At 42.6% G+C, this 21530-nt stretch overlaps 1 protein-coding gene across 1 annotated transcript; it reads left to right on the top strand.

Moving 5' to 3' along the window:
* The first annotated feature begins 6989 nt into the window (after positions 1–6989).
* lrrc4bb (leucine rich repeat containing 4Bb) lies at positions 6990–20102 on the top strand. The gene is made up of 3 exons (XM_084077854.1): positions 6990–7386; positions 15626–16234; positions 16672–20102. Exons 2-3 carry the CDS (start codon positions 15992–15994, stop codon positions 18658–18660), a joined length of 2232 nt encoding a protein of 743 aa, XP_083933980.1. The 5' UTR covers positions 6990–7386; positions 15626–15991; the 3' UTR covers positions 18661–20102.
* Positions 20103–21530: the final 1428 nt, after the last annotated feature.

Raw genomic sequence — 21530 nt, 5'->3', positions numbered from 1 at the left:
AAAAGTATCGGGGATGGACTGTTCAGGGAGGGCCATAATCTCCAAGACGTATGACCTTCTTCTAGTCCTCAGAGTCATCTGTAAAGAGGCTTGAGGCATGGAGAGAGGACCTACATGTACTGTGCATGAAGACATTAGAGCAGGGGTCTTCAACGTTTTCCAGACCAAGGACCCCTTGGCTGAGAGAGAGATGAAGCAGGGACCCCCAACACTACATATTGTATAAGATTGTGTTGCAGATTAAACTTTTTCATAGATAGCTTCATAGACTTGTGTAACAGCACTATCATCAGTGTATGTTGGATTCATGTTAATGTGTATATTCAGACAGACATTTAACCGCTTAAAACAGTCAATACTTTTTACCTTTTTACCCTTTTCCCTTTTTATCTTTACACAAAACCTCTTTGCCAAAAATAGCCGATCTACAAGCTCTCAACGCCTCGCGCTGCGAGGAGTTTGTAGATCTGCTATTTTCGGCTAACGTTCCCCTCAGAATAGGGATGCATGCTAGGGTTCAAGTAGTTAATGTAAAAAAAAATTCCTATCACAGATTTGGTGAACCCCCTATAGTAGCTCTGAGGACCCCCTGTTGAAGACCCCTGCATTAGAGCATTGGCACAGGGCATGTAACAAAGCACAATCACAAACAAACAACACACAATTGAAATGACTGCAGTATAATTGGTTGCTGTAAACATAATGCAACTCCAGAAAAGATCAATAAGTACAATATTGCTACAGTATGTATCAAGTGTGAAAAGGCCAAGTATACAGTAGGTACATGGGCTTCTGAATTGTCCATAACTCTGCCCTGGGAAAGAATGACATTGTGGTGGCAGAAAACATATAGACAGGGTCTGTTGAGGCCTGTGTCTTGTGTAGTCCTGTCTTGCACAACAGGAAGTGAGTTTAGAGCAAGTCTGGGAAAGTCAGAGCAAACTCTGAATTCTGGGAAAGTCAGAGCAAACTCTGATTTCCCATAAATGAGATGATATCAACATGTTGTTGTGATGTTATTGTGCGTGTGAGAGGATTGTGAAATAACACATGTGAAATAATGCTAACCAAAAGGCAATGGTCACATCTATTAAGGGTATAAATGGGGTGGGATATTATATGTGGGCAGTATCGTACTGAACGGAGAGTAGCTTGTGAGCACTGCTTGCTATCTGCTAAGATGTAACCTACCTGGCCCTGCACGCAAATAAACAGATGATGATTGAAGATCTGCCTGGACTCTAAGTGTCTTTCCATCCATCCATACACCTGGTGATAGAATATCCTAGTCTACAGGTATCCACTTCAACATACTACCAGGGGTAAGCAATCACACTTCCCCTCATATGGTATCTATACTTAACTTAACCCATATGATGGAAGCATCTGTGGATATACAAGTAACCCTCTGTGGCATCAGAATTCGTGAAAGGTTTTTATTTTCAACATTTGTACATGAACATTAATATAATAGATTTATTTTTGTCAAGCCATGTACATTGATCATGCCATTTTCCCCTGAGTATTACATTGATTTAATAAACATGCGTGAGCGATTATCAGATCAACTGAATGTCAAAATATAAATTCCCACTGCTTGCTATTGCTTTCTTTTTATTAACGTCTGCATCACAAAATTGGATTAGGTCACAAATGTTGGTTTAACATAAAGTAAGCTTCCATAGATTCATTTCCATAACACTGGTTGGATCTTCGACTTCTGAATCCTGTCATTTGAAGGCATGGGCATGGAAGAACATGAAAGCATTATACGTTTGTGTGGGAAATACATTTTGGCGGGTATGCTGCCTATAAGGCAACTGTACTATGGTCAATCAAGCAACTTTCCTCCAGAATACTCCAGGCCAATGTTTTGTATTGTATATTCTTTGAGCGGCATCCAATGGCAAAAGTATGTAATTTTGTTAAACGTTGTACTCTTTTGAGACTAATAGCAATAGGTATCCCCTGAACATGCCAGGGCCCTGGGTGGTCATCCCAGGAACATCTCTCAACTAGAGGAGAAAGTGATAACAAAAAAATAGACTGGTGGCAGAGTTTGGGCTTTTGAAGGGCACTTTTTACTTCACAGTCAAATCCAGTGCTGAGAATTCTTGCTCTCTTTCCCGTCATTCTCACTGGTTGTGCTTCACTGCTCTCCCCACTAGAAGGCAGTAAATGACAGCTTTTGCTCTGCTTCACAACACTGAGTACAACTTGTTTGAATCTGGATACTACTGAACATTACACACTCAAGTATGCAAACGGTGTACTTTTCAATATTATTGATCTCTATGGCATGAATATGAAAGCATTAATGCTTACTTATGCTTAAATACAGTATCCGTGTCATTTCAAGTTTTTTTTTTTACCAATGTCACTGTTGAAATATTAGCATTGTGTCCAATGACCTTATAGCCCAGCCTAGTCTACATCATAGTCTTAAGGTCTAAGCTAAGGACTGTGTAGCAGATACCCTGTTACTAACAAACCTGTAATTCAAGCCAGTACAAATGAGCACTGTCACCTACTGTATAATATCTATGTTCCATCTTGGTCCCATCATCGGTATGACTCCTGTTGTATTTCTGCAACCACACTTTAGAATCAACATTGAAAGTTATAAAACATAATAATAATAGTTATATTTTTGCACAGTGACATTTTCACCTTATGTTTTATACTGAAATCAAAGTGTGAAAATATTAAGTCTAAGCTGGTTCTCAGTAGCTAATGACCTCAGTGTTAATTTAACTTTGGTTGTAAAAATGGACCTGTAACGTGTCATTATTTTCAGGGCTGTTGTTGTTATTGTTGCTACAGTGCATTCCTTTTTTGTCTTTCGAGGATTTGATCCTCTTGAATGTCGTCCTGTTGGACAACATACTGTGTCCAATACATCTCCTCATAAACATGGGCGCACACACACACACACACACACACACACACACACACACACACACACACACACACACACACACACACACACACACACACACACACACACACACACACACGCACATAAGTACAAACACACTTTGTACAAACCAAAAGCGATTTCTCACTGACGGGAAATGATGTCAGGTCTTGTCTCCAAGGAGATGGAGGCAGTTGCTAAGATACTGTGACACTAGGATTTCTCTCTCTCTCTCTCTCTCTCTCTCTCTCTCTCTCTCTCTCTCTCTCTCTCTCTCTCTCTCTCTCTCTCTCTCTCTCTCTCTCTCTCTCTCTCTCTCTCTCTCTCTCTCTCTCTCTCTCTCTCTCTCTCTCTCACACACACAAATGTGCATGCACACACACACACACAGGGACAGGGTTGTCACTTGTCACCATGCATAACACTAAACTCTCCCAAGTATCTCTCTTATTGTGTAGCACAGATGGCGTTGAGCGCCATTCCAACTTTTCAGGCCGATTTCTAAAAATAACCACCAAAAAGAAATATATAATTTTGTTAAGGAGCCCTATTGGACGCCTGAGGCTATCAGATGGACTGGCAAATCCCTTTGCCGAAATCTATAAGATCAGCACTGCCGCTAATAGAAACATTTCTAATCGCTGCTGTGAACTTTTCACCACAAGCAAAGGCCCCATCCAACATCCCTGATACCGTAACGCAACGGCATGGGCAAGCTGGCGGATTAGTATCAGCACTCACACCTATCGTTGCTGTCAGGCAGAAATCTCATATCTCCAAATTTCTACTTTTTATGGTTTTTGTTCAGCGTAACTTAGGCCTAATGCCCTACTTTGTCTTACAAGAGTGTCAAGCTAAAGTAGTGAAAATAGCCAATCATATAAATAGCTCATCATATTTTCACAATAAAAAAAGAAAGTTGTTAAAATAATAATTTAAAAAAAGGTTTTTGGACATAGAAGGTTTCCACCCAAAACAGCAACGCTATGCTTCTTGACAGTGTGAGCTGCACCTCTCCAGTGCTATCAGCATGCCACATATGTCCTGGCAATAGCATGGCACTGCCAAATCCGTGCATCCCTCCCCTCCTCCCCTGTGGCTCCTAACACAGCATTAAGAGTTTATGGGGTTTGTGGAGTTACTGGAGATGCTGCACGCGCCTGGCTCTCGATAGTGGGATTAGTGTGCCCTGCACTGACACCCGGAGAGTGGAGCCATGTCATACTGATGACACAAGCAATACAGCGGTTTGGACATGTTTGTCCATTTACGGTCCGTGCACACGTACTGTACACCATTGGTTCTCAAAGTGGGGACCCCCAGGTGTCCTTGGGGGGAGGGTCCCCAGCAAAATGTGTCAATAAATCGTCACAATAATTTTAACCCCTTTATCAATATTTTATACTTTGGCTATTCAAAAATAGCTATTTTTAAATCGTGAACATTTGTGCAAATCTTTGAATGTATTTTTTAAAGGGAAGATTTGTAACTCCAATCTTTGCTTCTGGGGGTCCCTGGAACAAAATATTTTGAGATGGTGGGTCCGCGGCCAAATACATATCATTTTGGGGGTCCTTGACAGTCTGAGAAGCACTGCTGTACACTACCAACTCCTGAGTGTTGCTTTAACCACTTAACCCATTAAGACCTGAGGCCGACTCTAAAATGCCTTCTAAATCAGTAGTTCTCTTCACTTTAAAAAATGTAAAAAAGCCTACAAGCTCACAGTGTGAGCTTGTATATCTGATATTTTTGAATAGCCAAAGCTAAAATCTAAAATGACACAGATCTCTACAAGCTTGTAGATCTGCTATTTTTGAATAGCAGGTATATATACAGTATATACCAGAATAGGCATGCTGCTGGGGTTCAAGTGGTTCACTCTGAGAGTGTGAAAATGGAGCCGTAAGGGTCCCCCGCTCTCACTTTCACACATGTACACAACACATGTACACACAACACCATGCGCATATTTACACATACTTAGCCTGGCATGCATGCATGCGCAAGGGCATTCGTGGGGGACATGGGTACATGACCAGGCTGATTTTACAGATCATGATGCATGTATGTAGCCATATGTATGCATATGCGTGTGCCCACATATTATGCACGCACACAAAGTGCAATGACACAGTGAGGGCAGAGTGTGGAAAAAAAGTGTGTGGGGTGTGAGGAGGGGGCGGGGGGGGTGCAGGTTTGGCATTGGTGGCGTGGAATCATTTGAAATGGCGCGGGGGTTGGAAGGCAAAAAAAAAAAAAAAAGATGTACAGAGGGAAGAGGAGAGCGAGAGGAGGCATTGAACGGAAGCCAGGAAGGGAGAGAGAGAGAGAGAGAGAGAGAGAGAGAGCTCGGATGAGGGGTGAGATTTCAGCACCAGTGTGGGGGAAATGAGCAGGATCACAAGAGAGAGGGAAAGGAGGAATATCCTCTGCACCACTGTGTGACTGGAAATTTAATAGAGAGAGAGAGAGAGAGGGGGGGGGGGGAGAGAGAGGGGGGAGGGAGGGAGGTAGAGGGGTGGGAGACGGGCGACGGAGAGGGGAGAGGGAGGGCGAAAGAGGAGAGGAGAGGAAGAGAGAGGCAAAAGGCACAGAGACCTCATTGCTGTGCGGCTTTCGGCAAAAGCTAGCGGTTGTGAACAATGCTCACTACGGCATTCACGGGGAGGGCGGGGGGAGGAGTGCAGGAGCAAAGGGAGGAGAGGGTGAAGGAATGAAGGAGAGAGATTAGAGAGGAGAGTATGTTGTACCTTCGTGGGGGGGGGGTGGGGGCTTTGTGGAACATATCTGCTACGGTGTGTCCTTTGACCTTACAGTATGAGCTGAGGCAGAGTGAGGAGTGTTTAGGATCAGTCTGCATGTGAATTAATTTGGTATAAGGTTGAGCTATACAGTATACGTGGCGGATTTTGCACCATCAGATTCGTTATAAGTAATCGCTTCTTATTGGCAGAATACGCCTGTGGCATAAAGTGGGTTGCCGAGGCATTTGACATGTGAGGACGCACACACATGTACGCACAGCAATGATCGATACTGGTATATACAGGGCCTCTAGTGAAAGAAAAAGGCATCTTTATGGACTAACACAGTCTTTATTGGCTATTACCGTTCCTACATCCTTTCCAATTCACTAATTGGAAATGCACAGCAGCAGTCCACAAGTGCTTGACTCTGGAACTTTTTATTATTTTCCAACTGCATTTTAGTGCTCTGCAAATGTTTCTTAAGTGCATTTGAAGGTTTTCCCAGGAACTGTTAAAGTTTGGGTTCAGTAAACAAACCTCAGGGCCTGTCAAAGGCTTGCTCTCCAAGTGTGGATAATGTAGAGGGGAATGACACTGCATTTTGGATGGTGGGTATAAATTAATGCAGAGACCCCAGTCCTGATTGAGAACTACTTTGGGGTGAAGAAGTGAATTATCAGTTAGGATTGCAAAGCCTCGTCAGTAGGAGCCAAGTTTACTCATGTCATTACCAAAATGTATGTGTTGGCAATGCGCATTAATTAGAAATATGCACAGTAGTAAATAACCAAATAAAGTTTATGGGGTTTAGGGACAATCTCAATACTATAATTGCATTGGCCAGAAATAGCCTAGTATTTCTGCATGCCCACTTTAAACTGCAGCTAACTGATCCAACAATTGATGAATAATCTGAAAAACAGACCAAAATCTGAAAATGTACCAAAATCAATGGAAACCTGCCTAAAATCATCACCATCAATCATTTTTAACATGACTGAATGGGATCAATTCCTCCTGCTGATCATGGAATGCTGTGCTACTGAGGGGGCATGATGATTAAACCTCTTGAGACCAATAAACCTAACCAGAGGCAATCCTAAAACGACCTTTTTACTCCCATGCATGCTACTAAATCATAACCTAAATCATTCAATGCACCTGATGAGCTCTTGCTTTTATTTCCATGAACTGTTGGTCCTTCTTCTTCCTCCTCCTCCTCCTCTTCTTCTCCTTCCTCCTCCAATGCTCACTTAGTGGGATTCAGATTCGAACATACGGAATGTGCGTAAAGAGCCGCTTATGCTGGACGCAAAATGCTCTGCCCAGCGGGCGCCGTCCCGTTTGCTGCCTGTATGCGCGTCTCCAAGGATGAGCTCGGCGCTCGGATGCGCTCATTCTAAAACGTGGCTCCTTGAGTGAAAATAACGCACCATAATCTTCAATATTCTCCATCCGAACACTATATTTTCCGCTGTGTGGATTGTGTTGCTCATCTTTTCAGCTGCCATATCGCCGTATAGCCTCCCCTCGTTGCGTTGGCGCTGCGGAAAGAGAAAAGACACAAGAGGCAAGCTCATATATAGCCTGGATGGAAACGAGCGGATCAATGTAGGGAAGAGAGAAACGGGGGAGATAGATAGAGAGGTTAAAACACTGACGAGAAGGAGAGGAAAAACCGTCGAACCCCACGATCAGCCACGGAAACATTAAAGGTATGTCTATGATCTGTCGGATGCACACAGGTAGAAAAGGTTTGAAATGGCCGATCGCAATGATTGCATTTCATGCCTACTGTACCATCTGTTAGGATGCTGGGATCAATTAATAGGAATGATGAAATGGGTGAATGTGCCACGAATGGAAAGGAGTATAGGCTTATGAAGGGAAAACATTGTCAAATAATGACAGAATTACATTCAGTGTCGATGTCAGTGGAATTTACACGATAGACCCTGAAAAGGTGTTGGAAATCAAATGATACCTTATGTACGGTAAGCATACTGATAACACATTAACCACTGACATTATTTCCCAAGGAAGATTCAGTCTATTATTGGTGGTGGTGTTGTTGCTGCTGTTATATATTTTTGTGTCCAATGTGTTGTCATTACCCAGAAGAGGAGAGAATGGATGCAAGCCATTTTGTAATGCAGCATGTGCAGAATTAGGCCTATTCAGAATTTCAATTGCGTTCCAGAGAAGGTGCGCCGTAGCGACGCGCAGCTGCATAGATGAATAAGGCCATTCTGTTATAACGGAATTGTAAGACATATCATCCTAGGAGCTTCATGAGAAGATATTGTGCGGTTTTATTCAAAACAATAATGGTTTGACCAGTTATTAGGAAGGTATGACCCCCCATGATTAGGCTATATATATCAGAGAATTGATTAATTAAAAAAAAAGAAAAAAGGCTATATCACTGGTCAAAGATTAGAGCTGGGTAAATGGTTTTGTCCTTTTTAGTTGATTTATTTTCAAATAATCGTATACCGGTTCTCACAATACTGGAGAACACAGCGCCTCGTCCTATCTCGATTTCCCACGTTCTGAATCAATTTAGTGTTGTCATAGTTACTGTAGATGATGTTAGCCCTGCTGCACCTGTGTCGCTTTGTGTTCCTTCTAGACCAGCTGTAAATACATGAGGTCTAATTGGGCCTTGTGCAGGCTACAGATAACACCCCAAACACATTATCCTCGATCCCTAAATGTTTATTAACCACTTAAAACCCCATATGTGGTTGAGCGGAGTCCCTCAGGGCGCCATACTAGTGAATTTTCAGTTTTCTGTTTTCTGTTATTGTGGGGAAAGCTTTCGCTGAAAATAGCCGATCGACAAGCTCACAATGCGTTGCAAGGCAACGCTTTGTGAGCTTGTCAATCTGCTATTTTCTGTGGAAGCTTTCCCCACAATATATACGGACGCTGGGGTTTAATTAAGTGGTTAAATAGAAATACCACGCCACCAATTATTTCATTTTTTTGTGCCTCTGCATAAACCATAATGATTCAGTTTGTGGGGAACGAGCCATTGATAGAGTCATGCCATTACAATGATGTGATTGGGTTGTAGCAATTGGTCAGCAGCTTGCAGCTAATTTGTCTTTTCACGACTGAGCGCTCTCTCTTAGGCCTGATTGAATAGATCAATATCTACACCGTTGCAACCAGCTATTGACATGAGCAAAGGGCTAAGATCAGGGATAAGAAAAATGCAGAGTGAAAAAAAGCCTATTGATTTCAGTCAAGTGAAAGTAAAACACACTAATATTGGTTGGTAACAGGCCTTATAGAACATTAATAAAATCCAAGCCCATGAGGAGACATGTACATTGTTGCTCGTTTCCTGTCATGTGGTGTATCTACAGGATCAGATCAGCATTGACAACATTTAGAGGGTGAGTTAATACAATAACAAGACTGTTTGCTGATTCATTCCAAGTATGGCATTTGATACTGTAGCTTATTCTTTTGACATGCTGAGAAAGGTCATTGCTATTTCCACATCTTTCGACCTGCCAAGAGAAATATCAGAGGTGGACAATAATGGTTAGTTGCCTAAGCCTTTGGTTTGATAGAAAATGCAGGAGATCCATTGCTGATAGAAAACAAAAACATATAGATATTTTTAAATGGAAGCTTATATAGTAAGTGCCTTTTTGTAATTCTGAATTATTTATTGGTACCATCCATATATTTCCAAGGATGGACATTAACGATTTTTTTCCCATCATTAACCTCTCTCATGGTCACTAGCCACTTATGTTTTGTGAGAATGAGAGGTGGGTTGAGGTGGGAGCTTGGCACTGTCTTAAATTCTGTTCAAAATACCATCACAATACACAACCATTGTAGGGTTCAAGGGCCGTACACCTGCTTATTTTGGTTTGCAGGGTGTCAAATAGATGCAATATACACAGCATTTCTCTCTGCTCTAAAACAAATTCCTCCATTTGTGGGATCACTGGCCAAAGTATGCATATAATCCAATGGTTCTCAACATCGAGTCCAGGGACCAAGGGGTCCAAAATGACCCCACTCTGAGAGTGTACAAATGGAACCACATCGACCCGTAAATTACAGGTCCATTTGTACATTCTCAGAGTTAGATTAACCCCAAGAATTTTACAGTAGATTGGGGTCCCAAAGATTGCAAATATTTCCATTTGTACACTCGCAGAGTTACAGAACTCACAGGGGTCCATTTGGATACCTGGTGGGGCCCCGGACCAGACATTGAGAAACAGTGATACAATCAACTGATTATTCTCTGTGTTGAGGTGTTTTTGTTTTCTCATCCAGAGATCATCCTTTGAACTGTCAAGACATGGATGTGGATCACACATTTTGAATAGAGAAAGCCACTCAGAAAAACACAAAAACAAATCTGACATTGTGAATTTATGGGATGCACAACAATAACTGAGTGTGACTGCTTGGTGCATACAGTAGGGATGAGAGTCCTCTAGGAAATCCACATAATGAGGGCTATGGAATAGAGACTGACACAATTCTGCAATTATATCGGGTGTAAAATGTGTGTGTGTGTGTTTGTGTGTGTGCTCGTGTGCGTTAGTGAAGTGTTTGAGGGATGTATGGCTATGGAGTGGGACATTTCAAAAAGTCTATATTTAGCATACGCTCCCTTATGAGCTTTCTTAATGGCTGCTTTAAGTGTTCTCACCGCAATGTTTTAGTCAAGTCTGTTGTTGACCCAGTCCTCAGCCTTTGTACAGAAGATCTGTGGTGCATGTATTCCTTTTGTTGTCTAAATGAGGGCCAAAGTTCAAGCTCATACTCTCCATATTGTTTTGTGGATTCCCTGGACTTTTGGGAAGTGTATATTTAGGTTCACGTTACCTGCTAATACAATCTCTTTATTCGAAAGTCAGATTAAAGTAAATAAATATTTAATCCTCATATTTAACCTCACAGCATTTTTTACTTTCCATCTTTTAAGCTTGTAGTGCAGGATTCTACTGAGAAACATGGCTTATTTTAAACTGTAACAGTCAGTCAGGCAAAAAAAGGCTAGAAAAGCGAATGCATTAAATTATTCATTTGAACTCCAATTCTTTTGACTCGTTTGTTGTTGACAATTTTTAGTGGGACTCATGTTCATACAAGGTTAGCCACATACAGTATTGTAGAACAGGGCACTGGACACTGAAACACAAGATGGTGAGTGAGCCGGGTTGCCACAGCAACCATGTTTCTAGGAGCGCATGCATCCGCTGCATACGAGAGAGGGGATGCTAAAGGGCTGCCATTAACCCTTTAAGACCGGGAACGGATCCGTGTGTCATTTTTAGATTTCTTTGGGCTATTCAAAAATAGCAGATCTACAAGCTCATAGTGGGGCACCGAGTGCCGCGCTACGAGCTTGTAGATCTGCAAGAAAAACATGAATCGTGAAAATGTGTGCAAATCTTTGAATATATATATTTTTTAAAGCGAACATTTATAACTCAAATCTTTGCTTCTGGGGATTCTACAAATGTCTTCTAAATCCATTTTTTTTTAAATGACGTTGCTATAATCAGTGTTTCTCAAACTTTTTCGTGTCAAGGACCCCCATCATTATATGTATTTGGCCACCGACCCCCATCTTAAAATATGTTGTTTCAAGGACCCCCCAGAAGCAAAGATTTGAGTTTAAAATGTTCGCTTAAAGAAAGAAATCTTAAAATTACACAGATTCTTTCCCGGTCTAAATGGGTTAAACCTTTTAAAACGCCATGTCTACCATGGTGTAAAATGCTGGAGAAATCCAAAGGGTCGTCAAAAAGTCTCTCCCCCCAAAAAAGTGACAGCATTTTACTCAGCGAGCTAAAAGTAGCCTAATAGCTTGTCCCCTTTGATCAGACAGGACAGGTTTTAGTGACAGGATGGTACTTAGTAGGTAGAAACCCAAAGTGTTTGAACACGCAGTGAGCCGGTTCTCTCTTGTGGTGGAAGCATTAATTGGGCAGCCGCTTGACCAAATTTTCTACATTTAGGGAGTCTGTTGCTTGCAGCCATTTCTCTCTGTACTGTAGGTGTGTGTACCTAGCTCTCACTCATTTCCATTTCACTCTGGTCTTATCAGCTGTTATTTATCTGCATTGTGCGTTGTGGCGATTTGGCATGGTTTTCCTTATGTCTTCCTGTCTGCCACACAAATTATGACGAGACAATAAACATTTAAATCAAATTGGCTATTAATTGCAGTTTACTGGCATTCTGTGTTTAAAGGAATCAAAGGAATTTCATGTTTTCACCGTCCTCCTTTGTTGCTCAACATTTTGTCATTGTTTTATTTTTGGCAAGGATTTATCCACTCAGTCCATGGGAATTTTGTGTCATTATGGCCAGCTTACACTGTGTGAATTGTGTGTACAGAATTGTGTGTACAGGCAGCAAGGTTTTCAGGACCAAAACACTATCCCAGAATATTGTAATTGCTGCATAATGCACACCACTTATGGGTACCTGAGCTTTAATGTTGCTCCTCTGCTGTATCATGCAGGACATGAGCCTCTGCATCTGACGCCATTAGGCATTTGTATGTAACGAGTCAGGTCATCCAAACTAACACAGAGTTGCATTCTGGACTATATGAGACACTATGATAAGGTTGACAAAGTAGCTCAGCCACATAAAAAGAGTTATTTGAAACGGTTCTGCAGTCCTGGTGTTTTTTTAGTTTAGTTTTATTTATTTTCCAGCAGTGAATTCCCATGAAATAAATGTACCATGCAGACAGAATGGCCAACTGATGGGAAAGAAACCTACAAAAGGCAAAAATATCTGTAAGCAAAATTCAAATCTGCGCTTTCAGGCTAGATGCCCTTTAAATGTGGAGCCCTCTGCAGGAGACCGCAATCTGGCCTCTCTCTATCAACAAGGCCGGTATGATTTGATCTTGAAGAGCTCCAGCCTCCTGTGGGGCTTGGTGGGCCATATGATTTCAAATCAATATCCTGATTATTTAGAACGTTTGCCTCATAGCAGATCTGCTAGACAAGCTCTGTCTACAAGCTATGTCTTGTAGATCTGCTATTTTCGCTATTTTCGTACGACACCATTGTACAACAAAGTATAATACAGGGTTATGTGGTTAATAAGACTAATCAATTTGGTAGATTATTAAAAAATCTATTTTTTGTATCGTTTTGTGTCCATTTGGTATAATGTTCTTTGTAATGAAAAACCTTTCCTTATCGATTAACCTACATGTGCAAGATTAACTTGGTTATTGGTTCTAAATATCAGTTTCGATATATTTCCGGTTAATTGCCCAGCCCCAGCCTTCTGCTTACTTTACGCACAGACCCCCAGGCTTATCCTACATATAGTGAGAGATACTAGTTGATAATCAGTTATCTCACAGATCTAACCTGGATCACAATAATTAGGTATATTAAATACGTGATCACTCAAATATCACAAAATACATTTTTAATGAAGTGTTCCTATCTAAGGATACTAAAAATAGCTTTTCCCCAAACTACTATATAAGAACCCTCCAACTCGACCACACTTGGCCGATTCCCCATGGAGCCCTTCCGGGGTTCTGAAACGAGGCATCTAGAAGAGGCAGCGTCACCAAAGCCTGACTTGCGGTGAGACACAGGCACAATATAAAAGTAGTTGATTGGTACAAAAGTGCACTCCAATCATCTAGCTCACTGTTTTCCAAGCAGTGGGTCGGGACCCATCTTTGGGTTGTGGACCAATATATCTCTTTTTTTCTTTTTTTTAAGTTTAAGAAGTAGTGAAATGAGTAGATCTACAGCGCCGCGTTGTGAGCTTGTAGATCTGATATTTTCTCTAGTTTCGCGGGCAAACGTCCAAGTTCTCTTTTGGGTCTTGAGCTAAAAAGTTTCACTGATCTAGCGGAATGGCATACCACTCTTAATTAACCACATGAACCCTAGCATCCCTATTCTGGGATGAGCATTTGGCGAGAAGAGCAGATGTACAAGGTCACAGTGCGTCGCCTTGTATAACAGCTCATGTACCTTGGTCAAAACGAGTTGGTCAAATCACTCAATCAGACAGACTGGTTGATAGGTGTGGTGTAATACATGTCAAGTACAGTCAGTGGTGGAAGAAGTACTCAGATATTTTTCTTAAGTAAAAGTAGCAATACCACAATGTAGAAATACTCTGTTACAAGTAAAAGGCCTGTGTTCAAAATGTTACTTGAGTAAAAGTACAAAAGTATTGGCATCAAAATCTACCAAAAGTACCAAAAGTAAAAGTACTAAAATGTTTGAAAATAGCCGATCTAGATCGGCTATTGTAGATCGGCTATTTTCAAATAGCCTAGGTATAAAATAGGGCTGAAGTGGTTAATGTATGTTTTATAATATAATAATTGATATCTGCAAAGTAACTAGTAACTACAATTTACAAATAATTGTAGTGGAGTAAAAGTACAATATTTGCCTCTGAGATGTAGTGGAGTAAGTACAAGTATTGAAAATTGGAAATACTCCAGTAAAGTAAAAAATACCTAAGAATTGTACTTAAGTACAGTACTTGAGTAAATGTACTTAGTTACGTTACACCATTGAGTACAGTTCTATGTCACCTCTGCGGCTAAAACTCCACGTTAGACCGCTAAATGTAGGTCAAGGTGAAATCCAAAACAACCTTTATGGTGAACTTTGATCTCAACGCCCCTTACCATTGCCTGTCGTGATTTATTTCTTAACCACACGGAGCCTTGCGTCAATATTCAGGGGCGTTGCGGCGCTTTGTGAGCTTGTAGTTCGGCTATTTTCGACAAATCGATTTGGCGTAGTGGGGAAATTATAGGGGCAAAGTATAGAGCCCTGGAAGAACCCCGGTCAACTAAGTATATACGGTTTAGGCGGTTAAATGTACCATACCCCAGGATTAGCAGATGTGTGTAAATTGTGTCAAGTAATCCTCATCTCTCTATCATAGGTCTAAAACAGAGGAGAGCAGAGAGGTGACAAGCAATTCATTTTCATTGTATTTAATTAAAAAGAAATGCTTTTGGAAAAATATAGCTCTCCATCATCTATCTTTTATATAACATAAAATGTATTAAACGCGTGTGTGTGTGTGTATGTGTGTGTGTGCGTGCGCGTGTGTGTGTGCATGTGCACGACAATGACCCCTATGCACACACTACAATATGTCAACACTGTCATCGGTGGGCCTCCTGTCCTAACCTGACAACAAACGAGCAAAGATAACGTACTGTAGGCTCAGGCATAACAAAAACAATGCAGAGGTGTGTGTGTGTGTGTGTGTGTGTGTGTGTGTGTGTGTGTGTGTGTGTGTGTGTGTGTGTGTGTGTGTGTGTGTGTGTGTGTGTGTGTGTGTGTGTGTGTGTGTGTGTGTGTGTGTGTGTGTGTGTGTGTGTGTGTGCGTGCACATTTCCTTTTAGAGGGCATGTGATATCTCTGTGCATTAATTGTTTATTTTAAACGTGCTTGTGTGTCTAGCCAGTACATAGTAAAATCCTGAGTGCTAATATAACACTCAGGATTTATCTGTGTATGCAATGAAACTCGGGTGAGACTCCGGGCTAAAATCCATGTTGCTGTCATCTTAATGGGACTGCTGCAGCGCTCATGATCCAGCTTGAGCTCTTAGAATTGTTTTTGCGTGACCCAGATGTTTACCTCAACCTGAGAATAAAATGGCAGCTGACTCACCAGTTAGACTGCAGGACAGGATTTGAGAGCCACTGCTTTAGTCTTAACGTAAAACCCATCTTGGCTTTCCATGCGGTCTGGCACATTCACTCCATGATATGCTGTATTCACATGACAATGGTACCCTAAGCTGTCCTGACTTAGATTCTAGGCTGAGTGTATTTGCATGTACTGTATATGCTAGTGAGCAATATGTTAAAGTCTTACTGCACGGTGTACTTATTTGACCCTCTCCCTGTCTCTGTCTCTTTCTCTCTCTTTCTCTCCCAGACGAGCCTCAACCTCCACAGAGACGTCTCTTTCAAGAGCAAGTCCCTCCCCACAATTTAGTCTACTCCAATAAATGTCATGGGAACTAAATTCATAGTTCCCTAAAATGACATGCTGAAAAATACAAGGTGTTTGATATTCAAACAAACATGAGCCAAGTAAAATGAGAATCCATTAATGATAAACAGGCAGAGTTTTTAATATAACATCGCCCTCTTTCACACAGTATTTTAAAGGGACTGCTTGAAGCAAAAAAAAACTCAAGAATGGGAGCGTAGAATAATGAGCACCAACAAAAGCACTTAATTTTCTCAGTTTGGAGGTGACTTACAGACATCATTGGAATAGGGGCGGGTCATGACTCAGTTGCCATGCGTGTTGTCATGGTGACCAGCCCCTGTGCCCCCTCCCCCCTCCTCTGGTTGGTCCAGCTCTTGTTGTGGTTCCACAACCATGGACCTCAGCTGACGGAGGCAGCACCCCCATGCCCCAGCCCCTGTACCTGCTCCAATCAGGCGAGCCGTGTCATCTGTACGAGGAAGACTCTCGATCAAGTACCTGAGAGTATTTCGGAGAACACAAGATACCTCAATCTACAGGAGAACACCATTCAGGTAAACATGGGCTCTTAAAGCTAAACATCACTTTTTTTACTTAAATCCCATGGTTCTGCTGGGAGAAGATCAATAATAGAATATGGCAATAAAATAAAGATTTCTGTGAAATGTTGAGGTTGTGAAACAATAACGTGATATGATGCACTTAAAGTCATCGTTTAATCGTTTCATGACGTCAACATTTTGCGGAGAAAAACGTTTTAAACTTTTTTTTGCCACACTATAGTTTTGATCTCATCAGAACAGTGGGATTTAAGTTGAACGTCACTGAAAATGGCCTTTAAATGGCTTTGGCCTGCATGCAGGACACACAAAACAAACAATATGTTTTTAAAAGAAGGATTGCACTTGGTGATGCTACAGTGTGCATGTACCACGTGTATTTTACTGTGTGCATATTCACTAAACCAATGTGTATTTGTCGCCCACATCAGGTGATCAAGTCTGACACATTTAAGCATCTTCGGCACCTGGAAATCCTGCAGCTCTCTAAGAACCACATCCGACAGATTGAGGTGGGAGCTTTCAATGGGCTTCCAAACCTCAACACGCTGGAGCTGTTCGACAACCGTCTCACGGTGGTTCCGTCGCAAGCCTTTGAGTACCTCAGCAAGCTACGGGAGCTATGGCTACGGAACAACCCCATTGAGACGCTGCCGGCCTTCGCCTTTCACCGCGTTCCCTCTCTGCGTCGCCTCGACCTCGGTGAACTCAGGAAGCTGGATTTCATCTCCGAGGCCGCCTTTGAGGGTCTGGTCAACTTGCGTTTCTTGAACCTGGGCATGTGTGGCCTGAAGGACATCCCCAACCTCACCCCGCTGGTGCGACTGGAGGAGCTGGAGCTGTCTGGGAACCAGCTGGGGATAGTGCGACCCGGATCCTTTCAGGGCCTGGTGTCGCTACGCAAACTATGGCTGATGCATTCCAGGGTGTCGGTCATCGAGCGCAACGCCTTCGACGACCTCAAGAACCTGGAGGAGCTCAACCTTTCCCACAACTCCCTGCACTCCCTGCCCCATGACCTCTTCACCCCATTGCACCAGCTAGAGAGGGTGCACCTCAACCACAACCCCTGGGTGTGCAACTGCGATGTCCTGTGGCTCAGCTGGTGGCTGAAGGAGACGGTGCCCAGCAACACCACATGCTGTGCCCGCTGCCACGCCCCCCCGGGTCTGAAGGGCAGGTACATCGGGGAGCTGGATCAGAGTCACTTCACCTGCTACGCTCCGGTGATCGTGGAGCCGCCCACCGACCTCAACGTCACGGAGGGCATGGCCGCCGAGCTGAAGTGTCGCACCGGCACCTCCATGACGTCGGTGAACTGGCTCACTCCCAATGGCACCCTGATGACCCACGGATCGTATCGAGTGCGGATCTCGGTGCTCCACGACGGAACGCTTAACTTCACCAACGTGACCGTGCAAGACACTGGCCAGTACACCTGCATGGTGACTAACTCCGCCGGCAATACCACCGCCACAGCCGTGCTTAATGTGTCTGCCTCTGACCCCACCAACGCCTACAGCTACTTCACCACAGTGACCGTGGAGACTGTGGAGACAGTACAAGAAGAGAATTCAGCCAGGCAGTATATCAATGAGACGTTAATAGAGTTCCCGGGTCCCACTGTTCCGGGACGGGTGTTAGAGGGCCGGCCTGGGGTCACCATAACGCCCTCCCTCTCTGGTCTGTCCTCCCTGTCCCCACGAGCCAACAGAGCTACTGAAAAGGCAGTGACTGTGTCCATAATGGATGTAACTAATATCCCGGGTCTAGATGATGTGATGAAAACCACTAAGATTATCATTGGCTGCTTTGTGGCCATTACGTTTATGGCTGCTGTGATGTTGGTGGTGTTCTATAAGCTTAGGAAGCAGCACCAACTGCACAAGCACCACGGCCCAGCCCGAGCCATCGAGATCATCAACGTGGAAGATGAAATCGGAGCTGGCACCGGAAGTGGCATCTCGGGTGGATGCAATACCATGCAATCCTGTGGCGGAGGAGATGGAACTCTGCGGAGACATCACCCGGAAATCGTCAACCTCCCCAACATCGGACGATCGGACACGCTCAACCATTACTACAAGTCCCATCATTTCAACAACAATGTGATGGGTCTTAGCGTTGGTAACGAAGGAGTGGGAACCGGGGGCATCCTCAAGGGCAACCAGCAAGGCATGGACATCCCCATCTCCTGCACATCAGTCCCAATCTCCACGGCAAATCTGCTCGCCACGTCTGGCAATGGCGCCAACACCAACCCCTCTATGTCCCCGCCCCTGCCGATGTCTCTCCCAATGCCCACCATGGGATTACATGGATCGATCAAGGGTTTCATGGGCCAGAACCAGAATCCCCAAATGGAGCCTCTTCTGTTCAAGGGGGGCTCGAAGGAAAACGTCCAAGAAACCCAGATCTGAAAACAAAGCAAGAGTGGAGAGAGAGAGGGGAAGGGAGAGCAAGAGTCAAAAACAGAGAGGGGATTGATGGCAGGGTTTATGCGCGGAACGATTAAACACTAGAGTGCATTGACATTACACCAGGGGAGAGGATAGACTGACACGGCAATACACAAACACATAGACTGGTCAGTGACAGTGTACTGAGCCAAGGATTATCACAATGGCCCACTTGTGTTTGTAGTAACGATCACAGGCCATGGAGTTTAAAGGAATGGACATTACTACAATGTAAATCTGTGCCAAAGCAAATGTTTCTTGCGGTTTCTACAAGTTGTATTCTCATAGGGAAAAAGAAAAAAATAGCCTTTCCAAGTACTGTAGCTCAATCCCCAAGTTGTTGTTGGCCAGCCGAGATGAAAAGACATGCACAGCATTCACCACACTGAAGATCTCAGACATTTCAGAGCAGAATTCAAGACATTTCTCTTCGACGGAAAACATACACTCTCTCATGTGACTGAAAAAAGACTCCCTCAAGGTGAAAATTATGTAGGCAGATAATAGGACAAAAGGTACAGTGCAGTACAAACTACTGTGAAAATTCCACAAATGATATAAATATATTTTCATTTGAATATGTAACATTGCAGACTCCAATGCAGAGATATTTTGGGGGCGGATGTATAAGCTGGTATAGTTTGTTTCTTTGTGAATAATCAGGGGACGGCGATTGTGAAAGTTGGTTATACGATAACATGTTTTGAGTTCGGCTACTTCTCAGAAACATAAGGGCTCAATTGCAACACTCATTGTGAATCTTTGAATTGGCTTTGTGACATACACTCCATCTAGGTCGTAGGGTGGTAAACGCGAATCTCTGTTTGACAAACTTGTGTCTGTTGCTTCAGCAGTGACCATTACAAACTTTTGTGTTCTGAGAGTATATTATGTATTTTGTAAAAGCCAGCTAACTTGGTTTTTTTGAATCGACAGCTCTGATACTTAAATGCCAGCATCAAATAAAGGTAAAATGATGTTTCACAAACAAACACGGTAAGGTAATACAATGCAAAGACCTGTATGGGCAAAGTAAAGTGTTGACAATGTGTTATTTGAATCAGATCAGTAGCCAGTTATTTGCTTTTAGTGAGGAATTTGATATGACCTCCTTGCTTATGGTTACCATGGTCATGCCATAAAATGCTGTCACAAGGACGATCTGACACGTATATCTTAACAGCAGCATCTAAGAAGGGATTTGACGTCCATCTTGTGGATGACCGGAATGAATGGAAAATGTACAGTATAATAATAATAGTAATGTTTGGTTGTATGACAATTGTACGATCCACATTTTTACAGTGTAACTTTCATATGTTAAATGCCATTTACGCTTCCTGCGTTTTCAACTATGTACTCCTTTATTTTTGTTAGTTTGATATAATGTGTACAGTTGTCTAGCCATGTATCATTACGTGTGAAATAAATCGATCATATATTGGGTTGTGGCGGGTCAATATGGCAGAGAAATACGTTTGAATACATAAATCGGTGGTTCTCAAACTTTTTCATGTCAAGGACCCCCAAATTGACACTTATTAGCCCGCGGACCCCCATTTGAAAAGATATGCCAGGGACCCCCATAAGAGACGATTTTTACGGCTCTAGCAGTGATTCTCAACCATTTTAATTTCAAGGACCCCCACTTTGACATGCATTATTAGGCTACGGACCCCCATTTAATGGCATTTCTATCTCTGGGACCCCAATTCATATTGTAAAATCAATGTTAATTTAACTCTGAGAGTGTCCAAATGGAACCAAATGGACCCTAACGGGTCCATTTGGTTCCATTTGGACACTCAGAGTTACAGACCCATAAGGGTCCATTTGGTTCACTCTCAGAGTTACAGACCCATAAGGGTCCATTTGGTTCCTATCCATCATTTAGCTGGGGACCCCCTGGAACCCCCTCAAGTACCCCTGGGGGTCCCCGGACCCCACTTTGAGAACCAATGATATAAATAACAAGCCATTTGCACAGCTTTGCTGAATAATGTTGGTGGACAGGTCAGGCACATCGGAGCACAACAGGCGGTCAACACACGTGTGAGAGGGGACCTTTCTTACTTGCCATCAAAACATGTTATTGAAACAAAATGTTTTAATTGCAAGTAAGATACAGTGTGCATGCTTTTTTTCACAGGACAGCAAAATTAACAGTTGTGAGGAGTAAGACATTATTCAGGACTCTGTGCTAAACCTGGATTGAATGTATGGTTTGCGGTTTAGCCATTCGTCATCTTGGTAATGATAGGTGTGATCTGCTCTATTAACACGTTCTGACAGACCTTTAGTCATTCTCATTTGAAGCTCTACTGCCACTTAAGTGGCCTTTGCGAAGTTTGTGTTTTTCCCCCCCACAAAAATAACTGACCTTAATCTCAAAGAAGGAGCATTTCACCCAAACACATTACTCATTACTCTCCACTATTCTACTCTGCAGGTTATACTTTACAGTATATGCATTCTTTTTTCCCCTAGTATGTTGAAACCATGCAGGATGGATTGAGGAAAGATGTGAAAAATAAGTGACCCATTTTGGGTAGAAGATACTATGAATCAAGAGAAGAATCTAAAATGTTTGTTGCAATTGAGCACAAACGGGACATGCGCAGACATATTTCAGTTAAATGGAAATTTCAAAAAATAATTTTCAACAGCATCAGGCTTATCATAGTCATTTTCATCACAATATTCTACTAATGCAATTTTATGTCTATACACGTGATGTTGCTATACTTTTTGTTGCACTCTTTCACTTTCCTGCATATATACTGTGTGTGTAGTAATATATATATATATATATATATATATATATATATATG

The sequence above is a fragment of the Gymnoscopelus microlampas genome, assembly GCF_963454915.1.
Source record: "Gymnoscopelus microlampas genome assembly, chromosome: 14".
NCBI classification, from domain to species: domain Eukaryota; kingdom Metazoa; phylum Chordata; class Actinopteri; order Myctophiformes; family Myctophidae; genus Gymnoscopelus; species Gymnoscopelus microlampas.
Note: the sequence above shows the minus strand (reverse complement) of the source record. Positions and strands in the feature narration are given on the sequence as shown.

Coding starts and splice junctions, on each gene's coding strand:
- lrrc4bb (XM_084077854.1), top strand. CDS start 15,992: ATGCGTGTTGTCATGGTGACCAGCCCCTGTGCCCCCTCCCCCCTCCTC. Junction 16,235..16,671: donor TACAGGAGAACACCATTCAG/GTAAACATGGGC, acceptor CGCCCACATCAG/GTGATCAAGTCTGACACATT.